The following is a 24066-nucleotide window of genomic DNA, read 5'->3' as shown; positions in this document are numbered from 1 at the left end:
GACCCAGCCGGTGTTGCTCAGTGGTTGAGTGTTGACCTATGCACCAGGAGGTCATGGGTTCGATTCCCAGTCAGGGCACATGCCCTGGGTTGTGGGCTCGATCGCATGCAGGAGGCAACCCATCAATGATTCTAATCATTAATGTTTCTTTCTCTCCCTCTCCCTTCCTCTCTGAAATCAATAAAAACATATTTTATTGAAACAAAGGTAATCCCCGCTTACATGCAGTGATCATATTATATCAACTTCTCCCTGGGAAAACACAAGCTTTACGTGTAATGCCAGCACCTACCTATATAGAGTCCTGGGATAGTCTAGACTCCGGTAAATCATTATGTTCACATTCTCTTTAAAGAAATCAAAGTTAAAACTAATTGTCCCACACTGCCAAAGTTGACCTGGTTCATTTTTACACATTTACATAACAGCTAGTTGTTAATCTTCCCCATAGACTGTTATTGAGCTTCATAAATTTGAAGGCATTGAAGCTACCCACTTCTAAGCTCTTTTCTTAAATCCTTTCTGAATACTACACCAAGTCTGTGGGTTCACCTCACTTTGATCTATTTCCTTCTCCCTCTATATAAACATCATCACTCCATGTAACCCATCTTACCTTTTTCTTCGTTTCCCTCTTTCATTCTTGCTTCTTGGCATCTTCCATCCATCCTATTTCTTCTGCACACTATCACTCCACTTTAGGCTACTCTGACACAGCAACTGAGCCTTATTCACTGTTTTTCACAATCCTGTGATTCTCCTTTTTCAAAACATCAGCTTCATTTTCTCCCTTTCAACTCAGGCCCACATCTTTGTTTCATTGTACATTCTCTATCCCTTACCTTTACCTTTCCTTCTCTCGTACTGTAGAGTCTGTCTTAAGTGATAAAGTTGGTAGAAAAAATGGGGTTCTCGCCGAAACCGGTTTGGCTCAGTGGATAGAGCGTAGGCCTGTGGACTCAAGGGTCCCAGGTTCGATTCCGGTCAAGGGCATGTACCTTGGTTGTGGGCACATCCCCAGTAGGGGGTGTGCAAGAGGCAGCTGATCGATGTTTCTCTCTCATTGATGTTTCTAACTCTCTATCCCTCTCCCTTCCTCTCTGTAAAAAATAAAAATATATTTTTTTAAAAATGGGGTTCTGGGGGCTTGAAGGACATGGACCTAGTGAAGTAGCAGGTCAAGTTACCTTCCCTATGGCCACCCTCACATTCCCAAGTGCTTCAGAGAAGACAGGTCCAGAACCTCGTCAGAAAAACAAAGAGGAGACAAGTGGTCCCTGTAATTAGGCAAAAAGATGTAGCAACAGAAGCTGAATGAGCCTTCTGAGCAGGCAATTCACAAAAAGAAGAATATTAACAGCCAATAATTATATGAAAAGATGTTCAGTCTCACTAGGAATCAAGGAAATGCAAACGTTTGCCCATCATATTGGTAACAATAAATAAGATGAACATTAACCAGTGTTGGCAAGGGTGTGTAAGGAAACACTCAGACGTTAGCAGTGGGGTAAGTTGATAGGTCCAAGTTTCCTACAGCCCAGTTTAGCAACATATATCTATATTTGAAACGTCTATGGCCATTGTCCCAGCAACTCCAACTTGTAGGATTCAGCCCAAGAAAAGAAATAGATGGGGAAACAAAGATATGGATACAAAGTCCTTAAAAATCTCTGCCTTGTTTATGATCAGAGGGCAAAGTGAGTTTGGTGGAGGAGCCTGAAAAAGATAGCCTCATGACTGTGAAGGTGGGGGGGTGGGGAGGAAAGAGAGAAGAGAGAGAAAGAGAGGAAAAGGGAAGGGGGAGGAAAGACAAGGAGCAGGAATGAGCACAGAGAAGATGAAAAGGAGAAAGAGAGAGGCAACGGGCTCTTTGAGAAAGGAGCAAGGAGAGCACACACGAAGGAGTAGTGTGTGAACATGAGAGAAAAGTGTAGGCAAGAGACACTGAGAAAAAACTCTTCATCCACGCACCATCAATTCTGATACATCCATATCACACAGACATGAAAAGAAATTATGCGGCTCTCTATTATGAAATAGAAAGATGAATAATTGGGAAGTTCAGGATATAGCACAGCAACATAGTGTGACCCAGTTGATCAAATTGACATATAAAGACAAGTGTAGCTGAGGGGTTACTACATGGGCATCATGGTTCTCACTGGGTGCACTATTTTGATAGGTTTATAGTCTACTTCATGCTTTCCTAGTTTGTCAGGATTTTAGTAAGTAATTTCTAGCAAAATGCAACACACTAAAATTCTACATAACTTAGATCTTTGTACTTTCCTATGAGAATTAACCAGCATGGAAACAAATTAAGTAAATGCAATGGTATCACCTGTTTTTCACACTGCTCTCTTCATGTGATCAATTTAAACTGCTCATTAAAGTGTGTTTTATAAAGATTCTCAGCAAAGTGGGAATAGAGGGATCAGACCTCAACATAACAAAGGCCACATGTGACAAACCTACAGCCAACATCATACTCAATGGGCAAAAACTAAAACCATTTCCCCTAAGAATAGGAACAAGACAGGGATGTCTGCTTTCACCACTCTTATTCAACATAGTACTGGAAGTCCTAGCCACAGCAACCAGACAAGAAGAGATAAAAGGCATCCAAATTGGAAAGGAGAAAATAAAACTGTCGTTATTCACAGATGACATGCTATTGCACATAAAGACTCCACTAAAAAATTATGAGATTTAATAAATGAATTTGGCAATGTAGCAGGATACAAAATTAACACCCAGAAATCAATGGCATTTTTATACACCAATAATGAACTCTCAGAAAGAGAAACTAAGAAAAACAATCCCATTTACCATTGCAACATGAACATTAAGATACTTAGGAATAAACTTAACCAAGGAGGTAAAATATCTGTACTCGAGCCCAGCCGGCATGGCTCAGTGGTTGAGTGTTGACCTATGAACCAGGAGGTCATGGTTCAATTCCCAGTGAGGGCACATACCCATGTTGTGGGCTTGACCCCCAGTGTGGGGATCAAGGAGGCAGCCGATCAATGATTCTCTCTTACCATTTATGTTTCTATCTCTCTCTCTCCCTTTTCCTTCCTCTCTGAAATCAATAAAAATATATTTTTTTAAAAGAAGCTGTCTTAATTCAGGTTCTCCCAAAAGCAACTCCTAAGATGGAGACTTAGTAACAGGTATTTTATTCGATGTGGGGAAAGTGACACAGGGCAGGAGGGAAGAAAGTCAAGAAAAGGTGTGTTATTAATGGAGTACTACAGCACACAATTGGGGGACAAATCACAGAATTGTCACACTGGGGGGGATGTCAAGGAAGTCAGAGGGCTTTATCATCCTCAGACTCCCTTCCCTCATCATTCTGCTCCAGGAATGAGTGCCTATGAGCCAAACATGTTGCTATTTGGATTATATATTTACTAGAGGCCCGGAGCACGAATTCGTGCATGAGGGGGGGTCCCTAGGCCTGGCCAGCGATCAGGCCAGCTGGGGGGGAGGGACTGCAGCCGGCCAGGGGGAGGGACCACAGGAGGTTGGTTGTGGGAGTTCACTGACCACCAGGGGGCAGCTCCTGCATTGAGCATCTGCCCCTTGGTGGTCAGTGCACATCATAGTGACTGGTCGACCTGTCGTTCTGGTCATAATGGTCGCTTAGGCTTTTATATATATAGATAGATTATCTCACCCAAACCCTCCAATTCTCTGGATATTGGCCCTATTTTATAGATTAGGAATCCAAGATGCAGAAAGATTAAACCAGTTGATGAAAATCATATAGTTAATAAGCAGCTGAGCAAGATTCTGAGTCCAGTCTTGTCTCTTCCTCTCTAGGATGCAATGTCATAAAAGCCACAGCACATCCATTCTCCAAATAGCTGGCTGTGAGATGCTTGTGTTTCTAGCCTCTCTCTTTGCAAAGAAAACATATTGAGACAGCTGCCCAGACTGTTTTAATCTTCTTGCATCCACAGAAAAATCTTCTAGGTCATAATCCACCAGTCATGTAAAATTTTTATAGCATCGTCATCCATGGCTACTCCCACCCCAGATACTAGTTACTATGAAATTGTGCCAGAATTTGGATCAAAGTATGGGGGGAAATTCAAGGCAAATTTTTATCTGATGAACTCATGGCAGAGAATCAAATTTCAGAGAGAGTTCCAGATTCTAGTATATTAAAAAACATTCTATAACTTTACTGTGAAGAGAGTACTTTATTAGAATAAATAAAACATGCTGAGCTCTACCGGGACACAGAGGTCACGCTAATGTGTGAGCCAAGGAGTCTTTTCTTGCTTTAGTAGAAAAGATAATAATCTGCAAATCATTAGCATATGAGGTTGGCTTGATTTAAAATGCACATAGGTATAAAAAGGTCCAGGAAATCAGTGTATTTATAGCTTGCCTACATTAATCAGTGGAAAGGCCCTTGCTGCTCCGAAAGGAACACTTGGGATGGCGCTGTATCCTACTACCTTCAGCAAAGCAAAGACATGATTCTCATCTTCTGTTCCATAGGTCCCCTAGTCTTCTACTTCACAGGCAGCCAGGGGAGCAGTCAGGCCCCTCTGACACTACCCACACTCCAGCCCAGCTCTACAGCAGCTGGCTCAAGAAAGTCACAGCCCCAGAAGTCCAAGAGCATCCCACCTGAAGGAGCCCTTACCCTAGACCCCACCACCTACCACCTAACCATCAGTCAGACTTAGAAAGCAGAGTCCCCTTAGCATTAAACCCAATAGGACACCGGATCTTCACCACAGGGATAAAATGCAAAGCATTCTGGCCAGGCACTGCTCACCCAGATCTTTCATAGAAGAACTGAAGAAATGACAGACAACAATCTTGTATACAAATTACCAGAATGCAGATAACAAGACCCCAGCCACACACTCAGTGGGCTGTCTGAGTGAAGCATTTTTATCCTCTTGGTACAGAATTTCATAATTCTTGGTCCAGAGCAAGTGTGGGCAAGGCTCCAGACACATGTGATATCTATCTGCCTAGAACTGCTTTCTCTCCCCCAAAAATCTCATAGTAAGTGTAGACTTTCCTGGGATGGGAGACAGCCAGATCTGCTCGTTCTCTGGGCTCACGAAGGCCTCTGTGGCAGACACCCATCCACTGACTCTAACAGGAAAGGGAAGGGCTGGGGTGCAGAAAGGAACTTCACCTGGCACACTGGGCTGGAAGACTTTATTCAGATCCAAGGAGGAGGCTCTGGAATGGGTTTTCTGTGGCCGCGGTGGCGGGGTGGGAGGGTCCTCGCCCCTTTTCATGGCCTCTTCTATGGAGGTGCTAGAGTAAGATCTGCAGCAAAATAAGGGAAAGTCAGAAAGGAGGCAGCAAAGCTTTACTCTCTGAAGTTGGGTTGAAATGGAAAATACTCACAAAAGTCAAAGTAACTACAAAGGACTGAAAAGCTCCCAAAGCAACCATGAATTCCACTGTCCCCTGGATGCCCTATCTGCCACAATGCTCGAACCCCAATCGTGAATCAGAATCTTTAAACCTCTTTGCTCCTATTATATCTTAAACCAAAATTTACTGGGGAAAAAAAACTTTCTGTAAACTAAAGTCTGTTTCTACTGGAATTATTAATAAGAATAGCATGAAAACCCTTCTGCTTAGGTACTTCCCTATTTTAGTAGAAGGGCTTCATGCTATTAACTGAGTGCAGAACCTTTCTCCTGTTTACATGCAAAGGTGATGACAGGGACAGACAAGCTGAGAGTAAGAATCAAATGTTCAAGGGAAAATGCCACAAATGAAATTCAGGAAAGGAAAATACACACCAATCAGGTCAAGGGGTCTAGTTTGTCTTACCATGAGAATTATTGGTTTGGGGAAACTTTCAAAGCAAAAGCCTCCTCTTCCCTTCCTCCCTCAATTTGTGACAAGGTTATAGCTACTTAGGCAACTTCTGAGATCGTAATGTCAAGAATGGCATTTAAAGAAAAATGAGCTAAATAATTTGCAAAAGGTCACACAGCTAGAAAGTTGCATAGGTTCAATTTAAACCCTAGTCCCTATCTGTTTCCAAATTCCATTTCAAAAATGCCTATGAGCCAGGGAAGAAATCTTTTGGTGATAGCAGCTAGACTATTAGAGACTACTTACTTTCTAAATTAATTCCACTCGATACATTAGTCTATTGCTTAGGAATAGGTTTGTGGATGAGTTCCCAATATGATTTTCTAAGAGGTGAATGTGTACGTACAATAGTTCTATTCAGCTTCTCAGCCGACATTATGTCAAAAAAGAAAATGACCTTTGAGTCAATGATATGTCCTAGAGACAAATTAACCTCAGAAAACTGTTCTTGGTGTTTAGCTATTGGAGTGGCACTTACGAAATTAGAATCTATCCATTTTTATTAGGTAACTTCAGTTCTTGGTAAAGCTGGTTTTCACATAGCAAGTTTTTGTCTTCCTGAATGAGTTCCTCAAGGTTTCTGTTTGCCATACAATGTTTTGATCTTTAATAAAGCCACCGTAATGGCATGTGATGTGCTCTGGGGTGGTCGCTATCACACAACTGGCAAGACAGGCAAGGCAAAGGCATGCAGAAAGTATCAGGAAGAATGCTCAAATACTTTCAACCAGAATAAAATGGAATTTATCTGAAAGGATGACAAAGTTTTCAAATGGCAACTCTTGATTTAAAAAGAAAATTAGAGCCCTGGCTGGTTTGGCTCAGTGGATAGAGTGTCGGCCTGTGGACTAAAGGGTCCCGGGTTCGATTCTGATCAAGGGCAAGTTCCCAGGTTGCGGGCTCGATCCCCAGTAGGAGGCATACAGGAGGCAGCCAATCAATGATTCTCTCTCATCATTGATGTTTCTATCTCTCCCTCTCCCTTCCTCTCTGAAATCAATAAAAATATTTTTAAAAATAAAAAAGAAATTAGAGACCCTAGCTTGAAATTAAAAGAACTTCTAATGTCAAATATAGCTTTAGTGATATTTTTCACTAAATAAAGAAAAAATGTGTGTGGTACACACACACACACTTAAGCATACTACTCTTTACCACATATCTCATGCCACTTTATTTCCATATATAACCTATATATTTATATTTTGTTATGGAAAGTTAACTGGATATCAAATAAGTGATACTGAAAACTGTGATTGCAACCAATTAGAATATAAAGGTGCAGGGAATCAAAAATGATTAATATAGTAGTATTTGAGTGGTGATTTTTCCCTCTTTCCCTTATATTTCTAGAAAGTGTTATTAGTCTAAAAAAGAGGATAAAGATGATTTTATTCTCTTGGTCTCAGTAAAGACCCTAATAGGAGTAGTGAAATAAAAACATCCAAATTAGACCAGCAGACTAATCCCTAAAAGAATAATATATTAAAATTTAGCCAGTGAGATTAATAATCAAATATGTAACTATGAGATTTTGTAATTTCACTCACTTTGGGAGAGACAGGAAGTCATAAGTGAAAACTGTGAGGTTCAATTTACAGTTAACATAGAATACATAAGATTTCTGCAGTTGAAAGGTTTTTCCAACTATAAGGGCAGATAAATGTTACTATTCCTATATCCTAAAGCCTACAGACTAATATGCAAAAGATCCATTCATCTTGTCCGCCAGTGTGGTTCAGAGGTTGAGCACTGACCTATGAACCAGGAGGTTACGGTTCAATTCCTGGTCAGGGCACACACCCGGATTGCAGACTCCATCTCCAATAAGGGGTCTGCAGGGGCAGCCAATCAATGAGTCTCTCTCCCTTCTCCTCTCTCCTCTGAAAGCAATAAAAATATATTTAAAAAATAAAAGATCCATTCATCCTTTAAAAAATAAAAGGAGGAGTAAATGTGGTAACCACAGAGAGAAATAATGTCTATGCCGTTTTTCCTACCAAATGAATTAGTGTATCTATTGTTTGCAAAAAATATGAATATATATTTGTTCCTTCTATAAACAAGGAAACAAAACCCCCATTTGGAAAATCCAGACATAAAAGATACACTAACTAAGGGGTAAGGTTTATAAGTAAACAAGATTTCCTTAAACATCAGTATTTCAAAATATGATCAGATTTAAATTCACTTTTTTAGGAATGTGTCTAGTATCCAAATGAGAAAAAAAGTCACTAAGAGCCAAAGGAAAACTTGGAAAAGACACATGTAGTGTCCTATCTTACACTGCAGTCTACTGGTGAAGAGGGCTCCTAATGCCACCTTCTCTCTTTGATGTCCTCTTGGTTCTATCAGTCTTTCTGTTTTGTCCTTGCTCTTCCTTTCTGATGCCTCATGTCAGCCACAGCTCTGCCTCCCTGGCTCTCCCTCCCTCTTTTGCTAGCCTCTCGTGATTGAAAAACAGTGAAGCTGAGAAGAGGCTCTAATACAGGATGAAACAGACCGTAAGTACTGCTTACCTGAAGCTTTACACCTCATTGGAGTCACCATAAGCATTTTCTTTCCCTACTCTAGATTAGACCCCAGACTTCTTACTTTTTGGTGTTCACCTTATCGTGACAGTAAATTTCAGTGTCAGTTACCTTTAAGTTGTATTTCCTTCTTTCCCCCTACTCGTTATCATCCTGCAACAACTGGGGCATATCACACAGTCTACTTCATATCAAGTGACCAGAGCGCAGCAGCTACTGTCTTCCAGCACCAACAAACACAGAAACTAAGAATCTCCCAGTAGCACTGCATGCTCCAGTCAGGCCCCTCATGACAGTGAACTCACCCATAGTCTAACTTTCAAGTCAAAAGGAAAAGGAGATTGTGGGTTGGGCTTTGGGTTGGGGGTTTGTATTTCTAATTTGAGACAGGCACAAAGGGCATTCAAGTAGAAATTAAACAAACACTACCTGGATCTTGGTCTTGCTTTGAGACTGTTGGAATCCTTAGGAGTTGCTGAAATAAAGATTGATTATTGTTTGCTTGGGTTTCATTTCTGCAGTTAATAGGTTTATATATAACACTTGGGCTAGTACAGAGCACATCAACAGGTTAACGTGAAGTACAGGTGTCCACGTGGAGAACTTGACGTCTTCCACAGTTCCATGATTTCAGAAATTTATTTCTAAAGTTAAAGGCACAATTGAAAGGAAAGAAGAAAACAACATATTTTTCTTTCCTCAGAACACTAAGAAGCCATTCTCAAATCAAAGTTGATTAACAAAGAAATTCCAATCTAAAAAGACAACCTTCTCAAGGGGTTATCTATGTACTAATGAAGGGTTCAGACTTGAGAATTTCTTGGTCTATCATGACAGCCTAGTAATACATTTTGAATCAGTCTCCCCTGCAGGCTAGGAAGAAATCTATTGGGCTATATATGTTAAGATTTTCTTAAAATACACTACTAGAGCAGCACGACCTGAAGAAATCAAAGTGCCAACATTAAGTTGCACTGCGCCAAGCAGCTTTTCCTAAAAGAAAATATTCTGGTGTCCTATGTCTCTATGACCAAACTGTACAGAGAATATTGTGGCATGAAATCATTAAACTATTTTGTCTAACATACAACCCTTCCTTATCAAATTTCAATCATAAACTAACTTGCTCACTACTGACATCCATAAAGCCTACTTTCCCATCCCAACTTGAAAGTAATTAGAAACATTTACAAAAACATTAATATCCTTTTGATGTTTTCAATCCTCTATGAATGTCAACTTTAGAAACCACTAAATTTGACATTTTGCCAGCACTGCAAAATTTTCATCATAAAATGGCATAAAAATTCACAGAAAAAGTGCTGCTAACTAGGAACAAGGAAATATAGTTTATATATTGTTTGCACAAATCCTTCCAGAAAGAAAATGTCTCACTGCATCATCTCCTCCTCTTTCACATCGCTCAAAGATAAAACCCTCCTTGTGTATGAAGCAGCCTGGATTTACAAGGACCATTAAAATCCTTGGGTTAGATAAGCAGAGCAGGAAGGGGAGCTAAAGTGCTAACAAGACACAAAGCAAATTAGCATTATGCATCCCCATTCCATGGGGTCAGCTGCAGAAGAGGTACATTTCTCCCAACGTACACATTTTGGCTTGTTGTAGTGAACATACAGGCATCTTTCAACTCAAACCACTGAAACACTGCCAGAGCCCCGAAAAGCCTGGGCAGCCGAGGAGTCTGAGCCCTGTCTTACCCATTATCAACAAAAACTAATTCCCCCCAGGCATCAAAGGAAAACCGCCTAAGGAGAGCCTCTGAGACCTCCAGCCAAGCTGGCTGCCTCGGAGTGGGTGGACAGTGTGAGCAGACTCACCAGAGCTGGGGGCCACCCTCTAGCAGGCTGCCCACAGCAGGCTCCAGCTCCGTGGCCCTCTTCTCCCCGAGGCCCCACTGCTTTCCACAAATATGTAGGTAGAAGTCTCAGTCATGTGAAAATACTGTTCACCAAACCAGACGGTAGTGACCGTTAATTCTTTTGTCAACTGCCACTATCTTTGTCTTTTTGCTGGGGTAGAAATGGGTGTGGAAACGGGGTAAACCCTGCTGGTGAGAGATAGACAGATGGCGTGAGGGGCGCAAATGAGCACTAGAGACCAGTCCGGAAGTCGTGAGGCCGGGGTGCTCCTCCTGGCCACGGCACTCACTAGCTGTTAGCTCTCTGAGCCTCAGTTCCCTCACCTACAGGATGAGGAAAATAAAAATGGGGGGTAAGGGCATGAATAGGGGGTTTGAGGGTAATGGGGGAATAAGGACACATATGTAATACCATAATCAATAAAGAAATAAAAAAATGTAGCCATTCCTCACAGGAAGAGACAAGGCATCAAAGGTACTTTAACAACTAAATGTATTTTAGAATTGCAAAATATTACTGTTGTATAGTGCTCCAAATTTTTTAAGTTTAGAAATCTCGTTTCTAAATATAGTTCCTTCTAGGACAGCAAAGGAAAGGCAGGTGGGAGTGGTAATGGAAAGAGAGAACTGATCTACCCCATAAGACCATGGGGTGATAGCTGGCCATCGGGTAGGCTGCTAGAATCACTAATGGCAGTCAGAAGACTACACCAGTTTGAGGATGAACAGGCTTAATCCACTCAGCATTACCTAGAGACATCAAGAAAAAGATCACCATTGTGCAGTGTGCTCTGTTGAATTAGGTGGAATATAATGTTAGCTAAGAAATCTATTAGACTCCACTGATATATAGTCTTTCAGCAATTAAAAGGGTCAGGGTATATGAAAAAATATGTACAAGAGATACTCCCATTCCTGATAATAAAGTCACACCCCATCTGTAACCCACCACATCATCATCTTCATCACCATTACTATTACTAGTGTACCAGTGCACAGATTCATGCACATTGAAAGGAAATTAATTAGAAGAAATATTTTAATATCACTATTTGCCCTTTCTCTATAATAAAAGTGTCAACCAAATTCACAATCGACAATGACAGATCAAAATATAAGCATGCAATTGGCACCAGCAAGAGCTTTATATGTATCAGGCATGTGCAAGCCAACTTAGCCTTTTATATAGAGAGAATAAGCTTGCTTAATTAGACCTTTCTGATTTAGCTAAACTTTTTCCAGCCCAGTGAAGTACCCCAACTTCTCTTTCAGGTCATTGTCAGCAATACAGCAGTAAATACCAACACAAAGCAGATTATTATTGTGGATCACCCAGGGAGAACAAAGGGTAAAATATTTAACTGCAGCAGTGTTTGACTATATTCAGAGCAGTGAGAAAACCTGAAGTCATTTTCAAGGTCCGCCATTTCTTACTTGTTTGTAGTCGAGTCAAGTTTCTAAACTTTCAAAATCTCTGTTTTCCAGCTAATGAAAAGAAAATGGAATTCTACTGAGTCTCCTATCTCCCTACTCCAGGACTTCTGTGAGGATCAAATGAGATAAGGCACATGAAAATGCTTCACAGACATTTGGTTAAAGTGTAAAATGTTTGCACCCAGTTATAAAGCAAGTTGTGTTCCTGGGCTGAAGAAACTCCAAGGAGGCTAGTCGCTAGGGAGAGGAAGCCGGGCGTTGCTATGTGATGACATTACCGGGTGCCCACAGCCACCATTTCCGGGCTGGGCTGGGCTGTGGGCCGCATTTTGCACCATGGGGCCTTGGAAGCATTGGCTGTGATTTTATGGGGTGTCGCTCTGGGTGGTGGCTGGGCCTGTGTCCCACTTGGGGGAAGCCGAGTGTTGGTTTATTGGGCCAGGTCCACGGTGCCATTTATTTTGCCGTTTATTTTTAAATGGCCAGTGCGCATCATGGCAGCTCCTGCATTTAGCTTCTGCCCCCTGGTGGTCAGTGCATGTCATAGCTACCGGTCGGACGGACACTTAGCCTTTTATACAGATAGATTATTATCACCACCCACTGTGGAAGAGCAGGGCAGAAAGATGTTTCTCCTTCCACCTGCAAAAACATATCCCAGGCACGTCTTGGTAAGTCTCCACAGGTTTCTCCATAGGAGTTTACTATTCCACTTAAGTCTTCCATCAGTCTCTGAGCCCCTGAAAATAAAGCTCGGCATTTGAAGCATGTGAGTATCTGCAAAAATGGTGAGGGCATGTTGTGTTGAAACCCAGGCAGACACCAACGGGTGGGTCATTGCTTTTCATTTAGCTAGGAAAGGGAAGAAGATGACAACTTCCTAGAATATTCCAGGCATGTCATCTTTCCAGGAAAGAGATATGGGATACGAATGCAAGCCTGAACTTTAATTCTCAAAAAAAAGGCAACAACTCGACTGAGGTGAACTGTCCACGTGGCACAGACAGCCATCCAGAATTAGAAACCGCCACCTTGAAACTCCAATGTCTCCTGCTGGGAATCCAATTCCCTCACGTAGATTCCAGAAGGGGACAGCAGTGGGAAAACTAATCAGGAATCACATGGCATGCTCCCAGGCAGAGTGTGAAACAAATTTGGAGGTACTTCACATGATGCGGCACTCCCTGGGAGGTTTTATCTAGTGACACCACATCCTATTCAATGAAGGAATGTTAACAATGATGTCTAAAGCTCACCCCGGAGAACACGTGATGCTCATGGGGAAAAAAAGGAGTTATTAGCCTCCAAGACTGTTGGATAAGCAGCAACTTAACTCGCTACATTAAATAGTTTTTACTAATTTCATAACATGAAGTTTACAAAAATTGGGATGTATCCACTAGCTCCACAAATTGGGGTTAAAAGGAACCTGCCTCAGACATTTCTCCCACACAAATAGAGCATTTCCCCCATGATAAAGAAATCCAAATCCATTTCAAAAGCCAAAACTAGCCTTGAGAATTCCTACCACTTTGGGAAGCATGGTTCATCTTCATTCTATCTCCCCTCTCCTCCTCCCTGTCTCCCTCCTTTTCCTTCCTCCTCCCCCTCTTCCTCTATTCCTCTCTCTCTTAAACCTTCAATGAACTTGGTGTTTTGGAAATAATGCACTATAACATAAGCCTCAATGTTATATTGACCCTTTGTTCCAACTTTAAACAAATAAGCCTGGGATGATAGCTAGCTAACCAAAACAAACATGATTTACTTATTAAATATTAAGAGAGATAAAAAAGAAAGCAGCGATTTCTTCCATATCTTCATAATCAGAACTCCAAATAGTAATGCCTTCCCTAGCTAGTTTGTTTGTAACTAGGTTCATCTTGGTTCAATGATGGGTCTATTGAGAGAGCTGACACAGGCCCGGCCATCTCCACGGTTCACAGATACAGTTCCAACTCTCCAAAAACCTGGGCAAACACAACTTTTATTTTTCTCCTTGGAATCCACTCCATATGTAAGAACATTTATTTGCCTTCCTGGTGATAAAGTATAATAAAAATATTTGAGATTTTTACTTTGGAAATGGAAGATTTCAACTGCAGACCTCCAATTGATCTATTACATCAACTCATTCTACACAGAAATTTCAATGGCTTGTTGAAATACTCTCAACTCCAAGCTTTCTCAATTCTACACTTAGTAACAATGAGACTAGATTCAAACTGAATGATCCTTTCAGTAAAACCTAAATTCAGAACTTAAGAAGAAATACCTGAAAAGGGGGGAGGGGTAAAAAAAATTTCCTTGTAATAAAACACAAAACAAGTATTTCAAGAGAATTATACATACTATCACAGATATGCCAATCTTCTACTCACTAGGACTACTGGAGACTTTTTAATTAGAAATAATTACATACATATGTTAAAATGAAAGTTTTCTCCTACCTGGATCCTCAGATGTGTCCTTTGGTAAGGCTTCATCCATAGTACTTTTCAAAGCTAGTGACGTTTTGTTTTTAAAGAACAGAGAGAGAAGGAGGGGGAGGTAAGAAAACTATAAGACTTTATTTCTCTGGCAGACTACATTAAAACAAAGAATCTCGAGTCATCACTTATGAAAATGGTGTTACAAACTTCTATAACTGCTATAGCACTTACTAAAACAATAAAGAACTCTTAACGTATGAAAATAAGTTCTCCCAAGCATGCAATTATTGTTTACTAAGGGAAAATTTATTTTTCATGTTCAACTCCCATACCAAGTTACATTAATGGCAGGTCTCAACAATAAAACTTAAAATAGCTTCAATGACTTTTAGACGGAGCACTGGCCTGAGAGAAAATCTTGGTTCTTATCTCCTCTCTTTTTCTTTTATTTTAATAGTTTATTGACTTTTAGAGAGAGGAAATGGGGGGGGAGAGAGAGATAGAGAGAGAGAGAGAGACAGAGACAGAGACAGAGACAGAGACAGAGAGACAGAGAGAGAAACATTGATGGGCTGCCTGGTGCACGACTCCTACTGAAGAGATCAAGTCCACAACCCGGGCATGTGCCTAGACCAGGTCTAACCAGCAAACTTTCGGTGTATAGGACGGCACCCAACCATCCGAGCCAAACCAGCCAGGGCCTCTCTCTTTTTCTTACTAAGCAAATGATTCATACTGAGTCTGAACTTCAGTTTATTCATTTCTAAATTTTAGGCGATGAACATACCACCCTCCACTAGATTTTGTGAGTTCTGGGTAGATAGTGTATGAGAAAAGATGTGGTAGATTATAAAGCATTATACAGAAGTATGGAGTCAAGGGGGGATTCCTCCTGCTCTTCTCGATATTCCCAGGCCAACTTATCTCTGTGCTTGGTAATAGCTATAACATGGATCACTGTGTTGTACTGCTTCTCATCCGCCCAGAAAGACAGGCAAAGCTTTATCATAGCCCCACAGTCACAGATAAAGCCCAGGGACAGAAACTCTCTCCAGAAGATAATTTCCTCATAGACTAGAGCTTGGTACATATGTACATTTGTATCGATGCTCTGGGATCACATCTGCCAAAATAAGATGCTAAGCTCTCAATTATTTCAGCTTCCAGTCATTTCCTAATTAGTATGACCAGATTCCAATGTAAGGAGTCAGGATAGCCTGAGGGTCAGCAGTGAGTAAGGAGCCAATGAGCTAGGGGGGCTTTGGACATTCAAGCTCTTGTTACCATTTTATAAACTATAGTTTGGGGACAATTTGAACTACTTAATCCATCCAAATGTGTTCATGTACTGATAAATGCCCTCATGTGCTCTAGAAGCCAACCATTCCAATAGAAGTGGATAAACAAAACAGGCAGAATGTCCCTAAAGGGAAAAAAAACTCATTCTTTTCATACCTTGTTTGTCATCACCAGTCAAATCTTGGGTAGAAACAGGAAAGTCAGCCACGTCTTTAATAGATAACTTCTTGGAAAAGGAAAGAAAATTAATTATACAGATTGAATAGAAATTAAATGATGTGCACATATGATGAAAATGTTTTAAAAGCAATATATCTTGCCAATATTTCTGTCTTCAGTAAACCCTAACATTTAATATTATTTTTTTAGGTTCCTAGTGAGGGATAGTTAATTGTATTGAAAAAGATATATGCATAGAGGAATAAACATTCAGATTAAGGCATATGTATAGACCACATATTAAATCTGAATCCCATGTAAGATTCAGCCAGAGACTCTTGTAGCATTTGTCCATTCAGTCAAGAACAAACCCGTGCCCTAGCCGGTTTGGCTCAGTGGATAGAGCATCAGCCTGTGGACTAAAGGGTCCCAGGTTCGATTCTGGCAAAGGGTACATGCCCAGGTTGCAGGCTCGATCCCCCCAGTAGGGGGCGTCCAGGAGACAGCCAATCAATGATTCTCTCACCATTGATGTTTCTCCCTATCGCTCTCCCTTCCTCTCTGAAATCAATAAAACAATATTTTTTTTAAAAAAAAAAAAGAACAAACCTGTAATTTATGTGCTTTTTCATAAGCAAAGAGAGGTTCTGACAAGTGGCCCCATAAGGTGGGTATATGCCAGGATCTGTTAAGCAGAGGGTATTCTACCCTGATTCAAATAGCCTCCTTATCCTGGAATAAGAACATTTTACTGATGTGCAGAACAAAATTTCCTCCTAACTCACTTATGAGAAAAGTCTTCACTTACACTAATAAGATGAATACCCAAATTGATCAAATATTGATTAGTTTAAAATTATGTTAAAATCTACTTACTATAAATTTATTTCTTATAAAGTCTCAATTAACATGCACTCTAAGACTTCTGATAGATTAAAGAATAATATATTCATATTTGCTATATATAAACAAATCCTAGAAAGATATCTACAAATTGAAGGGTGACTGGGTAGATAGAGGAAAGAGATGGGAGAAGGACTTGTCACTATATGCCTTTTGGTATTCTTTTTTATTTTAAACATATTCAAAAAATCAAATAAAGAAATAAATTTTAAAACTTAAAGAAGTAGGTTAAATTCCTGGAGCTATCTGGTGCTCCAAAATGTTAACTGGTTTACCTCTCAGAATCTGAACAATCCCCGAGAGATAAACAGTACTTCTGTTTTTAAACTGTTCCAAAGAATGGAGTTATAGTACTGCTTGGTAGTAATCTGATCTAGGATTTAATTCTCAGGCAGGTCATTCTTGGCATTATGATGAAGTATCCAGATGTAATTGCCTATTCAAAGTCTACTATCTCCAATGGAACAAAGAATATATCTTAACATTGCCTTTCTTTCATTTTCTTCTCCCATCTAGATTAGAAACCAGATCCTTAGTAGAAGAATATGACTTAGGGGTAGAAAATGTATATTAAAAAGAAATCTAAAAAAGAGTTGTTGAAAGAAATTTCAAAAATCTAAATAAATTGAAAACTTAATATTGCTAGGATGGCACTACTCCCCAAACTCATCTACAGATTCAATGCAATCCTTCTCACTTTTCTGCAGAATTTGACCATATGGTCCTAAATTTCATAAGGAAATGCAAGGAATCCAGAATAGTGAAAATATTCTTGAAAGAGAAGAACAAAGTTGAAGGACTCACACTTCCCAATTTCAAAACTTACCACAAAGTTACAGTAATCAAGACAATGTGATATGTACCAGCATAATGACTAGCATAATGATATGTACTAGCATATAGATGGGATAGAATTGAGAATCCATAAGTAAACCCTTACATTTATGTTCAAGTGATCTTCAATAAAGGTGCAAAACAATTCAATGGGGGAAATTGTTTTTTCAATAAATAATTCTGAAATAACTAATAATCCATATACACATACAAAAGAATGAAGTTAGACCTCTTCCTCACAGCATACACAAAAACTCAAAATGGATCATAGACCAAAATGTAAGACCTAAAACTATAAAATTCTTAGAAGAAAACAAAGGAGTAAATCTTCATGATCTCCTATTAGGCAATGGTCTCTTAGATATGACACCAAAGCACAAGCAACACAAGAAAAGACAGATAAATTGAACTTGGTCAAAGTAAATATTTGTGTTGTAAAAGATGCTATAAAGAAAGGGAAAAGAAAAACCAAAGAAAGAACAAATACTTGCAAATTATATACCTAGTAAGGGACTTATATCCAGAATACATAAAGAACACATATAACTCAATAATAACCCAATTTATAAACAAAATATTTGAACAGACATTTCACCAAAAAAGATATACAAACGGCTAATAACTACACAAAAAGATGTCCAGCATCATTAGTCATTAGGAAATTCAAATCAAAACCACTAGGATGGCTAAAATAAAACAGACTATAATAAGTATTTACAAGGACGTGGGGAAATTGGAACCCTCATACATTGCTGGTGGAGGAATATAAAATGGTGCAGCTGCTTTGCAAAACAGTTTGATAGTTCCTCAAAAAGTAAACACAAGTTATAACATGATCCAACAATTCCACAACTAGGTATATATCCAAGATCATTGAAAACATGTTCACACAAAAACTTGTACATAGCCTGGCCATGTGGCTCAGTGGTTGAGCATCAACCTATGAACGAGGAGGTCACAGTTTGATTCCCAGTCAGAGCACATGCCCAGGTTGTGGGCTCAATCTCCAGTAGGGGGTGTGCAGGAGGCAGCCTATTGGTGATTCTCTTTCATCGTTGATGCTTCTATCCATCTCTCCCTCTCCTTTCCCCTCTCTGAAATCAATAAAAACGTATTAGAAAAACAAAAATTAGGGAAAAAACTTATACATAAATGTTCATAACAGCATTTTTTCTAACAGCTCAAAAGTGGAAACAATAACCTAAATGTCCATCATCTGAAGAATGGACAAACAAAATGTGGCATATCCATACAATGGAATACTATTCAGCAATAAAAAAGAATGAGGCACTGACACAGCATGAATGAACTTTAAAACATTATGCTAAGTGAAAGAATCCAATCATAAAAGACCCATATTATATTATTCTATTTATATGAAATGTCCAGAATAGGCGAATTCAGAGACAGAAAATAGATTAGTGATTATCAGAGACTGGGGGCCTGTGGAATAGTGAATGACTTAGTGAATATAGGCTTTCTTTTTGGGGTGATGAAAATGCTCTAAAATTAGACTATAGTGATGGTTGCATAGCTTTTAATATACTGAAAACCACTGAATTGTATACTTTAAATGAGTATGGTATGTAAATTATATCTCAGTAAAGGTGTACACAAAAGAAACTCTGCTAAGAGGAGTATACCTGAAATTATATATCTTGATGGAACATGGTTACAGCTCTGCTGTCTTTAGAAAAAGATGTACTGCTGAGTAAACTTCTCATGACCTGAATCAGCTACAGCTTCATTCCTAACACAAGCACCTATATGGAGTCATCCCTCACAGGGCTGATGACCAAGATCTATTTAAACTCCATGTACGCATTCATGAAAGATTAAAAGGGTGGAGAAAGAACAATGAATGAAACAGTTTAGAAGAACATGAAATATTTAATCATTAGCTATTAAATTCTGACCTATACTGCTCAAATGACCAAACCATCAATTAACCCCTGAATTTTATTACATCATTATCTAAAAGCACCACACCCTTAAAAATAACAGTTTTGTTGGGAGTTTTTTGTTGTTCTTTTGCTTTCTTGTTTGGATAGGACAAAACAAAGACTAGGTAGCTTTTAACCTACCCCCTCAAAGGAACCAGTTAAAGGTTATAAAAGTATATAAAACTTAGCTGCACATAAGGTCCATGTGGATGTAAGTCACTAATTAATTTCTCCAAAAAAAGCATTATTTGTCTCTGTTGAAAGGGCAAAGACCATCTGATACCATGGCAAGCTGGAACAAAATATTTATCCAGAAAGAATAATAACTTATGGCACTTTTTAGTAAATTACCTAACAATCTCCTAATTTTACACAAGCAGGGGGACTCATAGCAAAAACAAACAAAAAAACAGGGCAACTACATAAGAGAGCTATGGAGTTTGTGTATCCTGGCCTGACAGACAAGCCTCTCTGGACACGGCCAGCAGCCCCAGAGTAGACTGAGGACCATCAAAAGTAGTTATATGGCCCTGGCTGGTGTTGCTCAGTGGATAGAGCAACAGCCTGCGGACTGAAGGGTCCTGGGTTTGATTCTGGTCAGGGGCACATGCCTGGGTTGTGGGCTCGATCCCCAGTGGGGGACATGAAGTGGGGTAGCCAATCAGTGATTCTCTCTCATCATTGATGTTTCTCTCTCTCCCGCTCCCTTCCTCTCTGAAATCAATAAAAATATATTTTAAAATAAAAATATAAAATTTAAAGTGGTTATATGTTTGTTATATGTTTCTCCATCATATTTAATATTCAGAAATAGAAATTTAAAAGGCTGAATGTCTTCAAAAGCACATCTATCACACCTCCTGAAGTCAGTTTTCATTACATCTTTTTCCCACAAGTAGAAATCTGTTGAGGAAAGTAACATGGAGGCTACGACTCCAAGAAAGAGAAGCAGAGAAGCCAAGAGGGCTGTTAACAGAGGGAGCACTGTATAAGCAGGAAAATAATAATCACACACAATTATAAGAACTTAAAGAAATGGCCCCTGTATACTGCCTTTGACTTCTATCATCTTGCAATGGTTTTAACTAGGGTCAGAGAACTGTAATAGGAGCCTGTGAATAAACCTCCATTTATTAAACATTTCTAGATTTTTAGGACAGGAAGAGTAGGTATCATAAGTTGTTATCATTGAAATCATGATGAGGATGAGGCTGATAGTGCTGAAATTAACAGTAACTATAACAACTATTTATCAATGCATACTGAAGGAATACTAAGCATGTGGCTAAGAACCTACATCAATGGCCCACCATGGTGGGAATTCTGGTTTCTCTTGGGGATCATCCAAATCAATCTACATCTGGTCCAAAAACTAAACATCCTGAGGGAGAAGGCAGCTTTGAATGTGGTTTTGGGCCCTCATATATAGTTTTCAAACCTCCTCTCAAAACTGTTCTGGTTCATTATATTTTGTTAATACTCAGCTACTAAAAATACAACTTTACAATTTTTACTTTGAAATTAAAGCTTGGTTAAAGTAAGTAACTTGGCTAGCATTTTTCAGGCTTAGTTTGGCTATACCTCAATTTCACCTCTAGAAAGTCAAGAGACTATTTTGCTTATTTCACCAAATCTAGTTTTAGGGAGAAAGTAAAAAAGATAATTATAGATATGCCCAGGGTCAAAATTTGAAAGGATGAGGCCCCAAAGTAAGAACTAACTATGAAGAGAAAATGTTATAAAAGTAGATTTTCCAGAATTTGTAAAGTACATAGGCTAATGGGTTTAATTCTAAATACATCCTTAACTAATTTACATATGAAGATCTTTTACCTCCATCCGATTCAAGTCATGAGGTTGTTGGTTTGCTGGCATGGACTCAGAATAAGAATCAAATAACGCACACTCCCACTTGGGTTTAGGAAAGGCTAAGAAGAAACAAAAAGAATACATATAGTCATAGCAGGCACTGTTATAACAACAAAATCAGCTGGCTCCTATCAACTAGTTATGGCACTCATCATGCTGAGATATAAATTTTATATATATATATAATCTGGAACTTCTATCATCTCCATTTACACATGATGAAACTGAGGAACCAGGAAGTTAAACAACTTAGTCATATAGTTGGTAAATGGTTGAACAGGGACTTCAATTGCCAGCAGTCCTGCTAAATGGTCTTTAGCATTTCATGTTGTAACATAGTTGTTTTCTATATTAACTATTGCTATCACAATACTTAAATTTTAACTATATACTACTAGCATAATTTTTAAATAGTAGTAACTATGGTAATAGTTTTAATACTATAAACATTAATAAAGGAAACACTACAGTTTAGCTATTCTTGTTGGAAACAGAATCTTATGATGTTATGTACCCAATAAAATTTTACAAAATACTCCTTTCTTTTGGTTAGAAGGAGTAACAAAAGTAATAGCACAGGTTCTTGCTGAGTTACAAGAGAGGAAATAATAATCATGTTATGAATTTCTAATACAGATCAGTGACAAGGACTATTAGTTGAGATGCTGACTAGATCAGCATGAAGAAAAATCATACCACTAGGTAAGCTAATACTTATTTAACACTCATGCTATTTCTTAGAAGTGGCTTGTTTCATCACTGTGTCAGAAAGTAAGAAAGATCTGTCTCAACAACTAGAAAATTTGTCAATATTCCAAAGAGGAATAGCAGATTGGAGTAGACAATAAACAGAAGCTACAAATCAAATTTGTCAAGACCAGCTATTAAGAAATCAAAAATTCAATGCCATGTGTGATATTATGATTTATAATAAGAAATATATATTTGGTCCTAGTCCCCGTTTCTGGCACAGAGTTTCCAAACCCCTAGGAATTTCCAATGAGAGCAACAATGGTGTCTCTTTTATGTTAATGAGATGATGAAACCCATCAAAGAACGTTAGCCAGGTTGCCATGTGGTTAGAGGACTGGAACTTCTAGCCTCAGCCTCTTATTTCCCATGAAGGAGAGAGGCTTGACATTGAATCAATCACCAATGGCCAATGACTTAGTGAATCGTGATTATGTAATGAAGTCTTCATAAAAAAAAAAAAACTAAAAAAAATTATTTTTTTTTTTTCGGAAAGCTTCCATGTTAGGGAATCAGAACGCTTCCATGTGCCACTGTGTTGGGACCCAAGCTCCATGAGGACAAAAGCTCCTTTATCCAGGACCTCACCCTTTATATCTCTTCATCATCTCATCAGGCTATTCCTTTAATGTCCTTCATAATAAATCAGTAATTGACTGAGTAAACAGGTTTTCCTAAGTTCTATGAGCCATTTTAGCAAATTAATTAAGCCTGAGGAGTGAGTTGTAGAAGCCTGTAATTTATAGCCAGTTGGTCAGAGGCACAGTAACAACCAAGACTTATTACTGGCATGTGAAGAGGAGGGTAGTCTTGTGGAGCTCTGTACCTGTGGAATCTGATTCTATCTCTAGTTAGAAAGCCTCAGAACTGAGTTGAGTTCTCAGACACAAGAATTGCTTGTTGGTATGGGGAAGCCTCCATCATGTTTTAAAAAATGTTTTTAATCAAGTGCGTAAAATGAATTGGCATTGTTGTTAATCCTTTCTCACCCTTCCATCCCCACCAGGGTTTGAAATACCAACTTCCTTCTGCAGTAAAGTACTGGCCAGTGAGTAACAACTACAATAGACAGTTGAGTTCAAGTAGATTAAGTTGTTCATTTGCTTATTCTGGTCTGAATTTCACTGATATCAGGATGGGCAAACCATGGACCCTGGTGATTTTCTGACTATACCAGGTGGTCTCACTCTTTCTTCGGTAAAAACAGCAAAACACTTTTCCAAGTACTATTTCTCAATCCAGCCCCAAGAGCAGAAATCCAAGATAAGATTTCTCTTTCTAGTTTATCAGTGATCTCACTAGAATTGCATGACTAATACCTTATCATGAGGCCCTCTTGCTGGGTAAAAAGCTAACACTTTGAAAAACTACAAATGCCATCAATTAAATGCTAAATCTCCCTCCAGCATGTCCTCATCTCTGCATCCCCATTGTCATATCCCCAGTGTCAACCTCCCCACAGCTACTGCCATAACTGGTCTTGTTTCCACCCTTTCTCCTCAAAACCTGCTCTGTGGTCCAAAACCAGCAGGATTCTTTCAAATAGCAAATCTGATTGTGTCAGTTCAGTTCCTGCTTGAAACACGTAAACATCATTTCCCAAGATTTGTTCCCCACCTTCTTCTTCAGCCTCAGCCCCATCCCCTTCACCCTGGCTCTATGCCCTCCAGCCACTGTGGCCTGAACTGCTCCAGGTCCCTCTCAGGGCTTCTGCAACATACCTGCTGTCCCCTCTACCAGAGCCCACTCTTCCCCCTTCTTCACCTATACATACCTTAGCACATCCTTCTGGTCTCAGCTCAGACATTTAAGAAAGTCTTCCCTAAGGTCATGTACCCTCTTACTGCAGCTGTACTTCCCCTTTATAGCACCTACCACTGGCTCCAATTACACATACGTGAGTTTATTTAACATCAATCCTCTAACTGCCAGCAAGTTCCATGATGGTGGGAATTCTCTTTTATACAGCATTACTAGAGGCCCGGTGCACGAAATTCTTGCACGTGGGGGGAGGGGTTGTCCCTCAGCCCAGCCTGCACCCTCTCCAACCTGGGACCCCTCGATGTCCAAACGGGCAGTCGTACATCCCTTTCACAATCCAGGACTGCTGGCTCCCAACTGCTCACCTGCCTGCCTGCCTAATTGCCCCTAACCACTTCTGC

General features: G+C 39.5%; 1 protein-coding gene across 1 annotated transcript in view; it reads right to left on the bottom strand.

Annotated features, from left to right (window-relative positions):
• REPS2 (RALBP1 associated Eps domain containing 2) overlaps positions 1-24066 on the bottom strand; it is a 184297-nt gene that overhangs the window by 53386 nt on the left and 106845 nt on the right. Inside the window, exons 9-13 of the mRNA XM_054715568.1 lie at positions 21119-21213; positions 15603-15672; positions 14166-14219; positions 8832-8877; positions 5171-5307 (exon numbers count right to left, since the gene is read on the bottom strand). Coding sequence (XP_054571543.1) covers positions 5171-5307; positions 8832-8877; positions 14166-14219; positions 15603-15672; positions 21119-21213 — 402 coding nt within the window. The remainder of the gene's footprint in view (positions 1-5170; positions 5308-8831; positions 8878-14165; positions 14220-15602; positions 15673-21118; positions 21214-24066) is intronic.

This window comes from Eptesicus fuscus, chromosome 1, assembly GCF_027574615.1.
Source record: "Eptesicus fuscus isolate TK198812 chromosome 1, DD_ASM_mEF_20220401, whole genome shotgun sequence".
In the NCBI taxonomy this organism is placed as follows: Eukaryota; Metazoa; Chordata; class Mammalia; order Chiroptera; family Vespertilionidae; genus Eptesicus; species Eptesicus fuscus.
Note: the sequence above shows the minus strand (reverse complement) of the source record. Positions and strands in the feature narration are given on the sequence as shown.